This window comes from Watersipora subatra, chromosome 4 (genome assembly GCF_963576615.1).
Source record: "Watersipora subatra chromosome 4, tzWatSuba1.1, whole genome shotgun sequence".
NCBI lineage: Eukaryota > Metazoa > Bryozoa > Gymnolaemata > Cheilostomatida > Watersiporidae > Watersipora > Watersipora subatra.
In genome coordinates, this window is record NC_088711.1 from 33,610,383 (window position 1) to 33,629,269 (window position 18,887).

At 36.1% G+C, this 18,887-nt stretch overlaps 1 protein-coding gene and 1 pseudogene across 1 annotated transcript in view; one reads left to right on the forward strand and one right to left on the reverse strand.

The window, feature by feature from the left end:
• LOC137394165 (laminin subunit gamma-1-like) overlaps positions 1 to 15,669 on the forward strand; it is a 43,331-nt gene extending 27,662 nt beyond the window's left edge. Inside the window, exons 24-37 of the mRNA XM_068080886.1 lie at positions 227 to 361; positions 1,510 to 1,662; positions 2,316 to 2,435; positions 3,352 to 3,474; positions 4,836 to 5,071; positions 5,859 to 6,033; positions 6,723 to 6,866; positions 8,240 to 8,439; positions 8,643 to 8,799; positions 9,597 to 9,720; positions 12,074 to 12,215; positions 13,290 to 13,466; positions 14,251 to 14,407; positions 14,997 to 15,669. Coding sequence (XP_067936987.1) covers positions 227 to 361; positions 1,510 to 1,662; positions 2,316 to 2,435; positions 3,352 to 3,474; positions 4,836 to 5,071; positions 5,859 to 6,033; positions 6,723 to 6,866; positions 8,240 to 8,439; positions 8,643 to 8,799; positions 9,597 to 9,720; positions 12,074 to 12,215; positions 13,290 to 13,466; positions 14,251 to 14,407; positions 14,997 to 15,139 — 2,186 coding nt within the window. The 3' untranslated portion in view covers positions 15,140 to 15,669. The remainder of the gene's footprint in view (positions 1 to 226; positions 362 to 1,509; positions 1,663 to 2,315; positions 2,436 to 3,351; positions 3,475 to 4,835; positions 5,072 to 5,858; positions 6,034 to 6,722; positions 6,867 to 8,239; positions 8,440 to 8,642; positions 8,800 to 9,596; positions 9,721 to 12,073; positions 12,216 to 13,289; positions 13,467 to 14,250; positions 14,408 to 14,996) is intronic.
• Positions 15,670 to 16,577: 908 nt separating this feature from the next.
• On the reverse strand, positions 16,578 to 18,556 carry LOC137394166 (uncharacterized; annotated as a pseudogene).
• Between the last annotated feature and the right edge of the window lie 331 nt (positions 18,557 to 18,887).

Below are 18,887 nucleotides of genomic sequence, written 5' to 3' on the forward strand. Positions count from 1 at the left end.
CCAGGGGTACAAGTGACATATGCCATTGTAATTGCATATATGCTTATGAAACATGACCGCTACATGTATATATCTCTCCTTTGACAACCAAGCAATATTTTCTCCTTTGGTTCATGAGTGCTAACTACTTGTATCCATTTTTTTGAGTTCTATACGCTAGCGCTTAGCAATCTACTTCTAGTTCATTGTAAACAGAACCCTAGTTTAGTTTAGAGTGCTGTTGTAGAATGTGCGTGCAACCAAACTGGATATGATGTAGTGTGCCATCCTACAACAGGTGCTTGTCAATGTTTGTTTGGGCTGGACACGGATGCCAATTGTCGTAGGTGTCTGCCTGGCTTTTACAATCACTCTAACGAGGGTAAGTGTACGAGAAAGTTGGTTGAAGTTCGGTGAAACAGTCTCTAGTGTGTTTATCATTGTAAAGAGGAGGCTATTACCTTTTTGGTGTGAATATGTTAATGTGGGTTTACGAGTAGCGAACTTGCTTTGGCTGTGCAATTTATTTCTGTAGGGCCTTATCTATTCGTATTTGTTTGTTTTAGTACATCCTGTTTCAGCTGATCCATCTTTAACTTCATATACTCTGTATCAGCTGACATATTTCTAAATGGTCACTCCTGATTGTCTGAACTGGAAAGCTTTTAGTGGATTATGTTTATACATTGCTTGAAATTTGTTAGAAAGCACATATAGGGTAAATCTATTAATATTGTTAGAAAGCACATATAGGGTAAATCTATTAATACTGTTAGAAAGCACATATAGGGTAAATCTATTAATATTGTTAGAAAGCACATATAGGGTAAATCTATTAATATTGTTAGAAAGCACATATAGGGTAAATCTATTAATATTGTTAGAAAGCACATATAGGGTAAATCTATTAATATTGTTAGAAAGCACATATAGGGTAAATCTATTAATATTGTTAGAAAGCACATATAGGGTAAATCTATTAATATTGTTAGAATGCATATTGTAGCCTTATTGGTCAGCAGTCACACTATGCCATCTTTTTTATGCATAATCGCGAATGCTGGAAAATACTAGCAGTTTATTATTTGCGTTAATTCATACTCCATCAGAATTTAGTAATCTAGGTGCTGCAATAACATAAACATGTCCACATTAGACTCAACGCTTTTTCTCAATATTTGGCGTTGAGATTATTTTTTGCAAAGATAAAAAAAAAATACTAAAAAGATATGCTGTAGTGGCACTGCTATGAATGCATCCTGTAAAAATAGACTTGGAGAATGACTGCTGCCCTGTTTATAGGCATTGCTATAGCTGCTCTTTGTCACAAAAAATAACTAACATTTGAACAACATACGTGCTTTTTCCTAGAGCATCTGTGAGATCTTTAGTGGTGTTCTATGCTTCGTATGGTATGATGCACAATTTCTAGTTACTTCCTGCCTTAGGACCTCCTTTTTGTTTAACAAGTAGACACGGATTATCCACCCTTGCATATTGTTAGTTCAAGATGGCCATCTTCTCCTTTAGGTTGTCTTCCTTGCAACTGTAACACTGCAGCTACAGTCGGAGGCAGTGCTGCCTGTGATGTCAGAGGGCAGTGCAACTGCTTGGCCAATGTGGAGGGGTTGACCTGCACTTCTTGTCAAGTTGGTTACTTCAACAGCAGCGAAGGCTGCATTGGTAAGCTTCCATAACTTTATTTCTACTCTACTGTGATGATCAGGCTTTTCTGTAACTTTCCTCTGAAGGGAAGAGAAGTGTAGTAACCTAGCTTAAGGCTTGTTCTTATGGCTCAGTGTCAGCAAACAGCAAACACTTTAAAATATCTTATGGTAGATTTGAGCTCCAGGCCTGACAGAGACCATTTTATCTTGCTACTTGTCACGGGTTCAAATAACTATCCAAGCACCTATCAGCCAATTTTTTTAGACAAATCTAGTGAAGGTTTGGACTTACACGTATGTCTAGGTCTGTTAGTGTTAAATCATAGTCCTAGATCTTATCATGTGACAACTGTGATAATAAACAAACTATTTTTAAAATTGCTTAAACATGGTGTTGTCTTCTCATCTTCTGTGAGGCACTCATCAAAATTTGCTGTCTGTTGGCAAAATACAGAAAGTTTTGCTCCTTGAATGCTTTATTACTCTATGGTACTTATGGTACTCTATTGTCTTTGGAAAATTATTCAAAGTTTGCTCGCCTCATGGAGAAATATCAGCAAAGTTTTTCTCATGACATCTTGGCTATATAGTCTGGCAAATATTGATGTGTTTACTTCATCTTATAAATTGATATCATGCCACTATTCCCTTAGTAATGTTAACTTACAGCTTGCAACTGTCACCCTGAAGGGTCCCTGTCATTAGCTTGTGACAAGACAGGCAGGTGCTCTTGCATCAATGAGAGTATTACAGGAAAAGCCTGTGATGCATGCCTGTTCTCTACTGAAGGTCAGTGAGTTTGATACAGTGTAAGGTATCACATAACATTTGCATCAAGTTTAAAGACAGCTTACTGTTAATCCAGGGCAGCGAGGTCTTGAATCTGGTTGGCTGACACCTTGGCTACCTTTTCGGAGTCTTTCTACGTAGTACAACATTATAAACAATAAAACATATGGTGAAATGGATTGCTTTTGGGTTGTCATCTTACACCAGTTGTACAAAGTTCATGAAAAATTATAAAAGGAAGCCAACTCCCAGGTTTACAAGAATGACAGCTAGCAGTTGATTATAATATTACCTCAACCGTAGATTTTATGTTGGTCAATTCAGTGTTGCTAAAACATTGTTGATGAACTACCTTTGGCAGATCTTCATAAACATTTAATTTTAAAATAACCATTTGGCTATTGATAGTAAAATAGCACTAATGGTGGAGTTGTCTTTGAGATTAACTAATGGTGACAAGGAAATGCAATTTCACAACAATTACCTATCATCAGAAAAATACACATACATGTATATTACCATTTCTGGAAATGCAAACTGGTTATAGTTTAGGTTTTTTTCTCTGTCTGTAGTCTTAAATGTATGTGATAGTTAACCAAGGTGGTGATGTTGGTTTTATCCTAGTTGCTGTTAATGTCAGCTTCCATTGGTTTATAAAGCTTGCTCTTGTTAGCTTCGGTAGGTTCTTGTGAAAGCTTTGGTTAAACCTGTAAAGGATGACTATCTATTTTATCTGTGTATGAACTTGTGGTCCTCATTAGATGATGCTAGTGCCACCTATTATACATCTTATCTACTGAGATACATGTAATTCAGTTAGCTGCCAACAAGGCAACTGATAGAGGAAACTGACTCGGCAGAATTAACAGTAATATGAGGTATAATTATATATTGTTTAAAAAATATTTTACGGTAGGTGATTTTCCAACCTGTTATCCCTGTGGAGAATGTTATGATGGTTGGAGGCAAGTGCTGACAGGTGTTTCTTCTCATCTAGATGACACGTTTTATCAACTAAGAAACTTGTCATTGCAGTACGGTAGGAGCTATTGTTCATACAATTTTTTTGCATGAAGCATTTCTTAAATTTGTAAATAAAAGCTTTCATTTCAGCTGTTTATACTGTATAGTCTATATGTCTGTATACAGTAGACGCTCCTACAATGTAAATAATCCGTTCCAGGAACATTTACTGTATGTTATAGAGAATTATGTTATACAAATCGTAAAATACATGTAAATGGCCTAATCCAATCTAAGATCTTTTCAAACACATCCCTTTGGTCTTACAAAAAGACAAAGCTAAACTTAACTTTCCAATTTATTAGCCGTATCGTGGCTGCAGTATCATTGGTTTGTATCGACAACTTTTTTCCTTTGTCTTATCACTTTCACCTGTTTTATGGTTCATGATTACAGTAATTTTACAATAAGTTGAGGGAAGCGCACACTTCGAATTCTATTAACAACTAGTTGTTTATTTTTCTAGACAACAGTTGTTTATTTTGTAAAAGAGAAATATCTTATACGTCTGCAACAAAACAAAAGTATACTTTTATTATAACAAGAGCAGGGTGTATCTGTTTGTCGTCTAACTGTTTTTAGGGGTCAAGGTTATGATAAACGATAGCTTTTGACGATACTCCAACTTGTGACATTTAGATTGGCAGACCAACGCTGTAAAACCTGCACCAATCAATTGCCTCTGTATTTTATGAACAATTTCGCAGCTACATATTCTCTGCGCTTGGTTGACACACCTGATGATCTATCATGGTGAACTAGACTCTAGGGGGAGATAACTCTATGAACTAGACTGTCACGAAACTCACCTATATAATAGACATAAGTTAGTTTTTTTTAAATATAGTTTTTTCTCCTAAGTGCGGCAAAAAAGGTAGTGATATTTTTAGACTAACTACAAGATTCTTGTTGTTAAAATCCATTTCTTAGGTTTTTTGCTTCAAAAAGAGGTAATTTTCGAATTAAACTATTAAATGGTTTAAATAATTAAATAGTTCATGAATCAATTAAAATTGTCAACTTGCCTGCTACTTACACTCAAATGAATAATAATGATGACTAATAATGGATTCGAGGCTTTGATAACATCCAAGTTAGTTAACTTTGTTATTGCCCTTCACTGGCCACATTGTTAGCAAAATTATTTGCGTGTACATAAAACGTTTTTTTGTAGCAATTTAATAGTTGTAAATCACAAGCATATTAACCCAGGCTGTATTATATATGACTAGAAGGCATTTGTGGCTGCAAAATTGTAACATCTTTGATTTAAAAATGGCCATAGTTTAATCAGCAACAAAAGGCTAATCAATCTTTTCTATGCGTTATAGACTGCTGATAGAAATCGACCGTTGATTGTTATTATTGATATTTTAGATAACTTTAGTGCTGAGGAGGTCGAGCAAATCATCGCTCTAGTACAGTATAACATATCCGTGTCACAAGACCTCTATTCTGTGGCTAGTCAGCTTGTCAACTCCACCACTGATTTAAAAATCTCTCTGCTTCTGCTGAACACATCAATGACTGAGATGTTTGGATTGGCTGATATATTGACCAATCAGTACTCAGCTTACAGTAAAATTCTGACAGATCATGTCAGTGTTTTTGAGGTAATCAGAAATCTGTGTCTTAGATTGCTCTGTTTGGTTTTACAGGAGAACATAATGAATTTTTCTATTTACATCCATCCTCACTTATCTCTATGTAATGCACTGAGTGATAGTCGATCCTGAGCCATGAGCTCAGTAAACCAGAAAAGAACACACAAAAATAAATGTACTTCTGTATTTAAATATTTCCGTATTATTATTAAAAGCATATAAGGGGATCTAATATAATATTTTATTTTGTTAAAAATAAAAAGCAAAGTAGAATTTTTTGTTGTTATTTATGTTGATATTCAGCATTTTTTCTTGTTTTATAACACTAGATTGTGAGCAATATAATATATAACTATAATATATAGTTTATCTGCATGACATCTCATCAGTATTTAAACTAGGTCAATCATCTCTACTTATAACAAATCATTAGTTCATAATTTAATAATCAACGATTGGCTGCATCAGTGATTGGCTGCATCAGTGATTGGCTGCATCAGTGATTGGCTGCACCAGTGATTGGCTGCACCAGTGATTGGCTGCATCAGTGATTGGCTGCACCAGTGATTGGCTGTACCAGTGATTGGCTGCATCAGTGATTGGCTGCACCAGTGATTGGCTGCAGAAAAAAATCTCTTTTTCGATAGCCAATGTGTGACTGCTCTCATATGACATAGTGACTGAAGAGTAATAGGTAGTACCTCATCTCTGATCTCAAATCACGAGTTGAACTCGTACAATTCATATCAATACCAAAGATCGAGGCTTAATCTTATCCTTGACTCCATTCTTGTAGATTGACAGCCAAAGCTCGTTGGGCGAGATAAAGGAAAAGCTTATATCTATTTTCGATGAGAGAACTCTGTTGGATCAACTACTATTAGATTATAAAAGTAGACTGAGGACAGCAGTTCATAACCTAAGTTCACTGCAACAGACCAATGAGTTGCTGACACAGTCAGCTGTTTATGGTGAAGGAATGTTCTGTTACACTGTAAAAAGCGAGTCAGATTGTTTGTTATACTGTCTGATGAAGTTGTTAGTTTTGATGGCAGGAATGGATGGTACGATGCGTGTGCTTATATTTTGTGCTCGCTAAGAAAACTAGAAAACTCAAGAGAAAGTGACTGTGTATGTTTTATTAGTGAATTAAGGTTGATCCATAATGTTAGCGTCTGTTTTTATTGCTTTTTTATTGAGTCAGCTCAAGTTAGATCAGTCGCCATGTTCTCTAATACAAGGTGACTCACACATAGTTTGATATTGTATAGGACACGAGTAAGTTTGATATCTTATAGGACACGAGTAAGTTTGATATTGTATAGGACACGAGTAAGTTTGATATTGTATAGGACACGAGTAAGTTTGATATTGTATAGGACACGAGTAAGTTTGATATCTTATAGGACACGAGTAAGTTTGATATTGTATAGGACACAAGTAAGTTTGATATTGTATAGGACACGAGTAAGTTTGATATGGTATCGGACACGAGTAAGTTTGATATTGTATAGGACTTGAGTAAGGCTGATATTGTATAGGACATGAGCAAGATTCTGCATAAGCTGCTAAACTTTTTGCTCGAACAGAGGACATATTTGAGTATATTTTACACAATTTCTTAGGTGCCTGTTTCATGATCTCTGATGTTTTTATGTAGTCATGGAAGAGCTGGCAACTATCAATAGTAGTTTCAGAACCAATGAATCGGCTCTAATGGTACATCTACTAGGAAGATTAGAAAACTCTAGCATTAAAACTCTGAAAGATAACATAACCCTTCATATTCTCAAAAGTTCTTTAGGTAAGTACATGCATTGCAACTCTTAAATCTATAGAGAGCCAAAATGGAATGCGCATAGTGTCTGAAAAGCCTGTAGTTCCGCTACAGGCTTTTCAATGTGAAACTGAATTATTATTCAAATTACAGTCAAACCTTTCCCATTCCATTTCGGTGTAAAACGTTTTCAATATAAAACGAAAAATTTCTAACACTTGAAGTCTTGAAACGGAGCAGTTTTATCAGTAAAAGTGAACCAACTGGTAAAAATTAATAGTGAAATGTAATACAAGTCTGAACTACCTAGCTTAGACTTGACCTAGTTTACCTAGCTGACCTAGTTTATGTGCTTAGACTTGACCTAGCTGACCTAGTTTATGTTGAAGTTACACTCAGCGCCTCTATCACCTCAGAACGTCAAGCATTGCCGAGTCTTCACGTTCATCCAGCTGTCTTTATGGTAAATTAATAACATTACCTTATTTTTGCGTTTAATCTAGTTTTTCACATGTTTTTATATAATGTATTCACTTTATTGCTTTCTGTTTTACTTGCGATTTTTATTAAAGAGTTATTTTCAATGTTTCTGGTATCGGAATTAAATGAGTTACATTGTAGTTTCATTGGGAATATTTACTCCAACATCTGTATATATATACATGTAAATGTCAGTGTTTGTCATTTGCCGCCCGGAGGTCCAATTATAGCGATAAAGTTTCAAGTACAAAAAGTTCACTTTGCAGTGGATTTGAACTCGGAACTTCCAGGTCTGCTGATGTCAAGTTAACCCATTACACTACACTGTCTTTGCCATTCTTTGGACTAATAGTGCATGTACTTATGCAGCGCTTGCAAAAATACTACTAGCACACTTGAAAATCACATTTGTGTGATAGATCATTATGCGTAATGTCACAAGCTGGCTTCAGACGTAGGACACGGCTCTTATTTTAGTAAGTTACTAGCTTGAGTTACTCAAATTCATTGGGTAATTATTTTATTACTCGAGTAATGACGGACATTCAACTAGTATTTTTATAAATGAATCGGGTCTCGGCAAGCATTAAACTTTTCAGTAGAGGTTTGACTGTATGACAACAGTGATTTATCAAATTCTCGCCTAAATAAAAACAGATTTTTTAGTTGTATTCTTTTGCCATGTTGTTATTGCTTCTAGACATTTAGTCACTCTACAAAGTTTTGTCCCGTTATAAATGAGATACTAACAACTAAAGGATATAAAGGATTGACTGCAAAATATTCCTGTTAAAAGTTGGATCACGCAGGTTTGCGCAGCACATTAGTCCTCCTACAACTGTCTAAATTAAATACTGAACTAAAACTAGTGCATTGTAAGCCTCTGTAACCAACCACCTCGACCTTTCTTCTGCTTTCAGAGAACAAGGAGCAGAGGGTACATTCCACTATTATGATGTTTCATAACATAAATACAAGCTTGTGGCTTGTGTATTCATCGATGTCTCAAGCGTATGCTGAAGCATACAGAGAAATGATTGAATTGAATTCACTTCATTCGTCTGCACAAATGAGTGAGAAAAGAGTTGAACTGCTATTTGCTACAATCAAGCAGCGGATGGTCAGTTTTCCCTTTGTTCACGTCCCGCCCTTTTACAGACCGTCTTATGCATATCTTCGTATGAACTATTTATTGTTGGTGTTGTATTAGATGCCAATTACTTGTGAGATGATAACTCCCTATTTGATTATTTCTTATCCAAAACTATTAGCACGGGCTGTTTCTTTGCGAGTAACTCGAGTTTTGCCTTGTTCTCTTGTCAGGCTACAATCAACAAGCTAAAGTTAGAGTTGCGTAATGATTGGCTGAAAGTAAATCTAACAGGACAAGACCTGGCTGTTACTAACGCTTCCCTTAGCAGGGCCTCTCAGCTAACCGCTAACATCTCTAACACACCCCGTCCTCAACTCACTAGCATAGGTGGGTATCCGTTATTCTGGTCTCTTGGGGGATGCCTTGTAATAAAGTCCACAGTTCATAGTTTGTCACATTGTGTTCATGTAAAATGCTATTTTGTGTAACTATGTTAAATACGTATAAGGTAAATTTTACCGTGTGGTGTGGATTACATTCCTTATAATAAACCAAATGACCTCTTCAGCAATGACCTCTTCAGCAATGATCTCCTCAGCCATGCGCAATACAGTTACAGTAAAACCTTTACAAATGGCAATATTCCAAGATGTACTCCATCGTGTGTCGGAGTAAATATTTTTATGGAAATGCCCTCTAATTCGTTTTTCGATCCAAAAACCTCTGATAATTACCTGGTTGAATGCTCCCAGCAATCAATCACATGAAGCAATAGATTATATGATGAGTAAAGTGTAGTTTCCCCTAATTTGAATTAGCTAAAGTTTAAACTACTTTACAGATTTGTTTTCATTTTTATACATTTTTACATTTTGTTTTTAGTTTATATGAAGCTTTTCAATTATATTGATGGAACTGAAATATTCAACAAACTTTAAACATCAAATGTTGGAAATGACCTTCAGGTGTCAAGTCAAATACTTGCTCAAATTGTACTTCGTATCTAGGAGCATTTGTATTTACGTGATCGTAATTTAGGTGATCGTAATTAGAGGATAGAATGTGTACTTAAATCGATGTTAGGTTCACTGGAGAATGCCAACCTATTTCATTGTTCAACTCGAGAACTCCTTGTTTTAGCCTGATACTTACTCTGTACTGTACCATTTACATGAATTTTTTAGAAAATTTGTTGGCATCTATCCAAGAAGAAAACCTCGATCAGAATGACATAGATCGATTGAATGAGGAAATAGAGATAGCTGTGAATACATCAGATAGTTACGTCAGCGAGACCTTATTTCTCGAGTAAGTACTTTTATCAGATACAGATAAAATCATTCAATTTATTCAATCATCAATCAATCAAATCAATCATTCACTCATAAAAATTTATCAGATGATAAAAAAATTTTGTTTTATTTAATTGATGTAGTAATTGAAGTCTCAGAAAAGTTATAACATCTGTTGAAACAATTGAATATAACTTTGGAAGCGCAGTGACCTTTGCTGAAATATGCTGAAAAGATTTCTGACACTTTTTTTGTTCAGTAATTAATAATAACAATAAATTAATAATAAATAATAACAATAAATTAATAATAACCCATTTATATTATATTTATATTTGAAGACTATTAGGTTTTAAATTCAAGATTTCATAAAATGTGAAAGTAAAATAAAAATCACTTAGTAAATAAAAGGTAAAGATCCATTAGTTAGTTGTATTTTATTATCATAAAAGTCATGGTCCTAAACTGGTGCTGATTAGGTACAGTGCACCCTCGAGATACGATGTTGATCCGTTTCAAGGTTGGCATCGTATAGTGAAAAAATCGTATGTAGGGGTATAGAAACCATTGTAATTATACAATGCAATAAAAAATGGTGAAAATCGTCCAAAATTTTATAAAAATGTTGTACATATTGAAAATTAGTAACAAAATAGTATGTTAACTTTAGTAACTATAGTTACTTACAGTAGCTGCATTGTATTAAGTGCACCTAGTGATTAGGATCTGCAAAACTGTCAAATGCAACATCATGTGTGTACGAAATGCAGTACGCACGGTCAGGAGTTCTTAATATCAAGACGTACGTACAACATAAGCTTTTAATTCACTTCAAATATGTTTAGCTTACTATACACGCATTCAAAGCTAATTAGAGCTGAGTTTCAGTATGTATTTTTAACTATTTCACTAAATTTTAACTTTTCATCACTAAAATCTTTTCGCTTCCCAGCCTTTACTATAGCCTTTAGCGAGTCTGGTTAAAACCTTTTTAAACCAATTCTCAAAAGCGGCCTCTCGTACACTTGACCATATAATGGCCATCAAAAAATGAAATTTTATTTACTATACAGTAGTGTACGCACATACCTTTGAATTAACGTGACTTGAGCTGTTGATCTAGTTTATTATTTTTGGGTCGTGAAAATCAGAAATTGCCAGGAAGAAACAGCTTTGCTGCTGGTACAGACAGTGCTCAAAGAAAATAAGCTAACTTAGTGCGGATTATCATTTATTGATGATGACGCTTGCTCGTGCACTGTAAATGCTGGTGCAGTGCAGAAAATTGCTAGCTAGCTAACATTTGTAAAAGGATTCAGAGAAAGTTGTACAGTAGTTTGTCTTGAATGAAATGTGCACAAAAATCAATGTGCCCATACATGCAGAGGTTTGTACGTATTTATACCCTAAAGGGCATGGTTTTAGCATCTTCTAGAAAGTAATATGGATGCGCCAACTATCTTGAGTAGCTAGTTATATATGAGTTACATACATACGATGATTTGTATTTACGTAGTAAAAAACAGGCCCATCTGCAAAGACATGGTTAAACAAGAAAATAAAACATAAAATCAAAATGAAATAAATAAAACATAAAATATATTGAATAAAGCACGAAAAACATGCCACACAAAGAAGATCAATAATGATATGTATTGTTTTTATGTACCAGTTCATATCGGTAAATTAACGCTTAACACTTTTCTGCCGATGTAGGTTTTTATGTCTCTTTTACATCCCGTGTATTGCTTTCAACTCCTTCAAGTCGTCAGTCGTAAGCTCCTCCTTGTGCTTGCTTTAACAAATTTCTTATTTTTGATAATTGCAATTGTTGATTGGTTGCGACCATATTCCTTGGCAATATTAACAATACAAGCGTCTTCCTCCTATTTATTTATGACCTCCAACTCTGTTGTCATGTAAATCACTTTTTCTTTGTCTCGTAGAGGGATTATAATGCTAAAAATGAATACTCGCTCTCGATTATGTGCTTTTCACAAAATTTCCCACGTGGAACGCTGACTTGAGAGAAGTCGGTCATTGTGTCTCTTCTAAACATTGTGAAAATGTTTTCGGCAAACAGCATTTTGGCGTCTTTGTTATTTCGACGTGCGTTAGGAGCACACCGACCGCCAAATTTTAACTCGGGTGAAACTTTTCTCAAATTCGTATGGTGAAATAAAATTCATATAGCGAGGTGAAGATCTCACGATGTTCAACTTCGTAAGGTGAAAAAATCGTATATCAGGGTAATCGTATGTCGAGGGTGCTCTGTATATGGTAATATCAATGGAGAGGCGTGCTCTGACTGGTTGGTCAAAAGGGATGGAAGCTTAGTGTAATGTTCACAATCGGCCATGTACATGTAGATCAAAAATAGCATCTATCATGGAGCAAGTGGAATCAGCTTTGAGAGACATCGCTGGAACAGACTTGTTGGTGAATAAGACTGGCAGGCTAGTTAAGGATATTGATGACCTTCAAACTAGCATAAGGCAGACCATGTCAGAGGTGAGTGAAGATAAAGAATGGTGCAGTAGTTTGATAGCTGTATTTCATCAGTAGTTGTTATGTGTTCCTGTCACTTATTGGTAATTATTATGTATCCCTGTCACTTATTGGTAGTTGTTATGTATCCCTGTCACTTATTGGTAGTTGTTATGTATCTCTGTCACTTATTGGTAGTTGTTATGTATCCCTGTCAGTTATTGGTAATTGTTATGTATCTCTGTCACTTATTGGTAGTTGTTATGTATCTCTGTCACTTATTGGTTGTTGTTATGTATTGGCGTCACTAGATAGAGGCAAAAACTTATGCAAAAAGCTTTGAAAAAACATTGGTAAATATTTTTCAGTCTAATTACATTTGTGATTGTCGTTCTAAATATGCAATATACTTGTAGCTCTCAACATGAACATTGTAAAACTGCGTCACTGTATTTTGCCTGTAGTGTGCCCTGAACATTCCCAGCATGAGTTGTGTGTGATTTGCTTTAGCTGCTGATCTACTATCTTGAACCAAATAAAGCCAGTGGCTGATCATACTATCAAAAGCATCATCACTGTTGTGACTCATACAGTAAAACAACTAGCTATTGGTTGGTTAACACCCTGCTCACAACCTGTTAAACTGAGTAGATTGGCTTCACATTGGGGAATTCCACAAGTTATTAGCTATCTGCAAAGAAAAACCATTCAATTGTAGCTATTTAGCGTGCAGTAGTAATCTTTGATAAAAAAATAAAAACTATATTGATGAGAGAAAGACCCATGTACGGATCTAATAAAAACTTTTTCAACTTTGTTGAACACTTCTGATTTCATCCATTCATAGAGAGACGTACCATTAGCCTGTCAGCGAGCCCTTTGCAGCTCTGTTGTCGCATATTATTGTCTGCTCCAATCATTGCAAACACTAACAATATTGTTTTACAACTATGAGGTATGCAACTGAATACAAAGGCAGTACACTGTCTGGCAGTACACAGTTAGCTGTCTTTAAACATTGCTGTATTTTAGTTAAGAAGGTTTGTATGATGAATTATGATCTCTGATTAAAAACAACCTGCTGTCTTGTATGGTTAGCTGGATGCTCAACTGAAGAATGCAAGTATGAGAACGTCTGCAGCACTGAGTCAGCTCGACCTCTTCTCCTACTTGACGAATCAAGTGAGAGAATGCTCTAACAACTTCTCAGAAGCTCTTCTCTATCTAAACACTAGCTCTGTTCTTCTTAAGACTACCATTGACAACAATGAACAGGTGAGTGCTCGAGACTGAGAGTGTCAGTATCTATCTCAAGGGAAAAAGCGTAAGGTCAATTCAGTCTAAATATACGAAACACATTCTGAGTAGCACAAGTTAATTGATTCGGTGATAGACAGGTGGAAATAAATATAATGCTAGCAAACTGTTGAAGTTTTTTACATCTTAGTAACAGTTGTACATAAAAATTTGCTCAAAAACTTTTATTTGGAACCATTTTAAAACTGAATTTGGCCATAAATCATCTGTATCATAATTTTAGAAAATATGATTCAACAGTATAGTATAATATGATATTGCTGTAAATGCTATTATTTTGACAAACAAAACAGAAAATAAAATTCCTCTTGTCATGAAGTCATAATCTCTTTGCATGAACTTCAGCACTCTTTCCGCACAGGCTACTTACTGCGCAGCTTCATCGACACCAGGGAAGCCTTGTGACATGGTATCTTGTCACTTAGTTCTGACACAATTACAATATGCTAATCATATAGTATCTAAAAATCCTTTAACTTTAACAACTTCTGACTGCTAGAGTTCTCCAAAACTAGTTAAAAGCCAGTCTTTAGTAAAGCAATGGTGAAATAAGGTTTAAAAACATAATAATCGTTGTCAAGCTTTCACTATGTAATCACTAAGAACCTTTTGGAGCCAGCCTCACTGAACCCACTGGCTCCTCATAAGTAACTTGCTGTCAGACAGCACACTACATTTTTCTGCGGTCTCTCAATTCTCGCTCGTTTCCTACACTGATTAAATATGAGGCTGCCACTTGTAGATCTTGTCTGAAGCTGATCGAGCGAGAAGTCAGCAGTTTCAACGGTTACAGCTTCAAGCTGCTGCCGTGCAGAATGCAGAAGTTAGCCTCGCTAAGTCGGCTCAGGCCAGCAACATTACAAGAGAGAGACTGGCAGACAAATCTCGACAGCTCGATAGTAAAACTATATTATATTATACTAGTTTTGGCATTCAGAAATATCATAACCATTGCTTAAATTTCCACTGAACACAAATCATGTCGTATTTGTGTTTACATGCAGTGATTGTAATTACATTAATAATAATTTTGTAATAATTGAGATCATGCAGTTCTACGAGGCTTTAGCTGTGTGCCATTGACTATGTTAATACAGACAGAATTATGATTATTTGTTCACTAGAGTTGAACTTTAGTTTCACTAAAGAAATACCTTCTCAGGAAATTGTCTTTACCCATCAGGGAACCAAAGATATGCGCCATAATTTTCCGATCGCGTATAACAACAATACCAGTCAGTTCAGACAGGATATTGACATGGACAGACTTTTTGTTTTTACAAGTGGACTAGTACTAAAACTGACAAATGGTGATGTGTAACTATCTGTTAAATTGATGTGAAGCGGCGAGTCAGTCACAAAAAGTCACTAAACTTCAGACCATTTAAGGTTGTAAATTATTACTCTGTACGTATATGTATATACTGTCAGGACTTGTAACAGGTTTTCATGTTATTAAATTATCAGGCTTGAATATTACATTTTTAGCCCTGCTGCAAGAGTATACAGCGAATGCACAAAGGCTATCCCAACTTGAGGAAGACTTGGAAAAAGCTGAAGCTAACATCGTGTTAGTCATTAATAGACACAGACATCCACTAGAATCCAAGTCGCAGTGTGATGATGGGTAGAAACTGTCTCTTCATCTGTGGTCAGACATTTGAGCTGTAGTGACAGCCATTTTATCATTTCAAACTCAGAAAAAGTTTTATTAAATCATAGTTACTATTTCGGTGTACATTATATCATATCTATCAAACCGTAGCATATCTATTGCACTGCAATAGATATGCTATTAGGTTTCAGTACATCTATTAGATTGCATAGTATTTATTAGTTGGTCATGTACATTTTATTATATCACTCCAGATTATTATAATTTTGTATTATATTTAAGTTTTACATTAGCATGCACTCACATATGGCAGCAACCATGTTTGTGGTTCAAACATCTTGTTGAAACTTATATCTTTATCAAATCTCAGCTTGTCTTATCATTTTTATGGCCCATAATGCCTTTTGCTTTGTGGAAAAATATGATCTCATTTTTATGTATTAGTAGTATGTTTTATTTTCAGTATGTTATATATGCACATTTTCATATCAAAATTCTTTCTTTATTGTTTTCTATTTGTTATTGTTTAAATTATGTTATAATAAACAGTTGATTACATAAAATTGTTTTAAACGACTAGAACATATATGAGAAACGATTTCGGTAACCACGGATGACATAATAAAGTTTTACCAAAAGACTTTTAATGCTACCCTGTAAATAAAAGGCCTATTTTGTGTGCTCATAAAAATCCATGACTATTGAAGGTATTCGAGTTGTGGAATTTGCTTTGCGCATATAGTAATACGATGTGGTTTAAAAAAGAATGCTTCCTAAGCTATAAAAACTCCACATTTTATTGGATTTGCTTTCTGATTGAAGAACATGTTTAGTCATGGGTCTACTTCATTATGGCAAAAATGAGGAACCTTGTCCTCTCTGCATTCCAAAATGGCTACCCTTGCTGATGCAAATAAAGAAGCAACAAGCAGTCGTTCTTGGTATGGAGGGAGAAAGTGCTGCTGCCATCCACAAAAGAATGAAACTTGTGTAGGTATGGAGGCAATACTGTTGATGTCAGCAATGTGAGTTGGGCAAGGAAGATGAAAGGTGGTGAAATTGCTGGAGATGTAGCTGTGCTAACTGACCAGCCAAGAAGAAAAAGGCCTGCTCATGCGGTGTCAAACATCAACTTAAAACGCACTGAAGAGTTGGTCCAAGGAGACGAGAGTACGACAACTACTGGGATCAGTGAGCATCGATAGATGTGGTGCAAACACTAATTAGTAATGTTGGCTACAGAAAAGTCTGCAAAGTGAGTTCCATGACAGCTGACAGACACAATGAAGCAGCATCCATCACAGCTGACAGACACAATGAAGCAGCATCCATGACAGCTGACAGACACAATGAAGCAGCATCCATCACAGCTGACAGACACAATGAAGCAGCATCCATGACAGCTTACAGACACAATGAAGCATCATCCATGACAGCTTACAGACAATGAAGCATCATCCATGACAGCTGACAGACACAATGAAGCAGCTGACAGACACATTGAAGCAGCATCCATGACAGCTGACAAACACAAAATGAGAGCTGACATTGCTGTCTTTTCCACAGTGTGGACAGGCTTTTTCACTATCACATTGGGTTGACGAGTGTCCAAAACGCCAGCAAGTTGCACAGTGTCTGACATGGGGCCTCCGTTCCAGGGCCTCAACTCTGACATATTGGCTCTGACTGGCTAATTTAATACCTCCCTCAATTGCTTTTGTTTGGTCCTCTGGAGTTTTGAAAAATACCTATCACTGTTTTGAGCCTTTGTTTGGTGGGACCTTTGGTCATCCTGACGAATGTTGTGACTGAACACAACATGTCTAGATTATTCTTGAGATCATCATCATCCATATCCAGGGGAACTCCTTTTGCTACGCCTACAGTATTCTTGACTTGTTTGGTGGGGAGTCTGATGCTAGAAGAACCAAGTACTTCCCTGACTTCCATTGTTCTATGATCAATTTCTTCATGCCTTCGGTGGTTACTTGAACCATCAGTTTATTTTTCTTGTGGGAGTAGTGTGTTATCCTGTCAATTATTACTTTGTCTGTGTGCTTACCAATCTCTCTTCTCACTTTGTCATCTGAGTTGGCTTGATCAGTGCTGGTGATGTTCTCTATAATGGCGATTTTCTCTATCTAGAATTGGATGCTTCCTGATTTGCCTACATTTGATGGGGCTTTAGTGGATAGCGGGGTTTTCATTTTTGGGTGTTTACTGTGTGTCACAGTTTTCCATTCTTCTTCATCATCATGTTGATTCTGATGTTCAACAGCATTATTGACATGTGGTGGACTGAGTTGAAGTGGTTGGGTTGTGTGTTGGGAGTTCTTCGGTTATTTGCTGGGGTTTTTGTAACAGATAGCTTATCTTTGGTCCGACAGTATGTCGCAGCTCTTTGCTTTCTTTTTCAAATTTTTTGACACGTTTTTCCATTTCTCTCTGACTTTTCAGGTGAACAGATTCCATGGAGAGATGTTTTTGTTCTAACTTTTGAATCAAGAGCAGTGCTGTATTGAGTGAAGGTTCATGTTGTGTACCGATTGTAATAGGCTGGCTTTGGAACTAGTGGTTGGATGTATGCCCCTCTTCTAGGGTTGTAGGGGTCATGGTATCATCATGTGTAGCTTCACTCAGTATCATGTTGTTATTTGAAGGTTGGTAAGTTTCAGATGTGAGTGCTGACATTAAATGCTCCTCTCTGTGGTATATTGGTTTGGGGAAGAGCTTCATTGCATTTTTTAGTGCTGCGAGTATTTTCCTTGAATCCAGTTTCTTCTCTTTGGGCAAGAGTGATATGAGTCTAGCCATGTTCGAGAGAGAATAAGATACAGCTAGTTTTTCTTGCATGAAAACAGTACCCATGTCAAATACTGTGATATATAGTGATTGCTAGTTGCTGCCGAATTGTACACCCTGCTGAATGAAAGTCGGCTCTGTGCTCCATTCATAACGTAAGTTGCTGATCCAATCTTCTTTATATTCGGGATGGCAATATGCAGCAACAGACTCGTGGTGTTGGCAAGTTATTATTTCCTTTGACCTATATGTGTAGATCTTACCTTCCTTGACAACAATTGATTTGGCATCTCCTTTCTTGTGATAACTTTCTTCAACAGCACAGAGTGTGCTTAGTTCAGTGACATCATAGTGGTTTGACAGGTCAAAACATGATTGGTGGTGTTTTTATCTGGGTGATATCGTTGAGATAGTATAAGGAAATGTTTTCTGGTGAACATAAGTTCTCATGATCTTCTGGAATATCATCGATTAGTAAAATTTCCTTTGTGTTTTGAGTCATAACCCTTGCATTCATATTGGTAGGTATTCATGAATTCACACTTGAATTCCTTATCCACACTAAGATTGCATGGACATGAGTGGGGGGAACTTTGTTGAAGTAAGGGGTGATATCTCGGAGTTGTTCCATTTATTTATTTAATTTCTGATTTGAAATAGAATAAGACTTAACAGTGCAGGCTCTGATGCTTCACCACACAGCGTCGACTGTGCCGTTCACAGCAATTTAAGGGAACCGAGACATAAGTCGGATTTTTACCCCAGCTGCACATGCACTCACAGGCACTCTAGCCGCGTTGGGCCCGTTAGGATTCACACCAGCGATTGCTAAATATAAATTCCTTCCAATTCCAAAATCAAGGAAATTCTCTAATAATCTATTACTATTTTGCTGCATGTGCAATCTCAGTAATATCCATTCTTATTTTTTGCTAAAAATGAGAGGTGTTGTGTACTTAGTA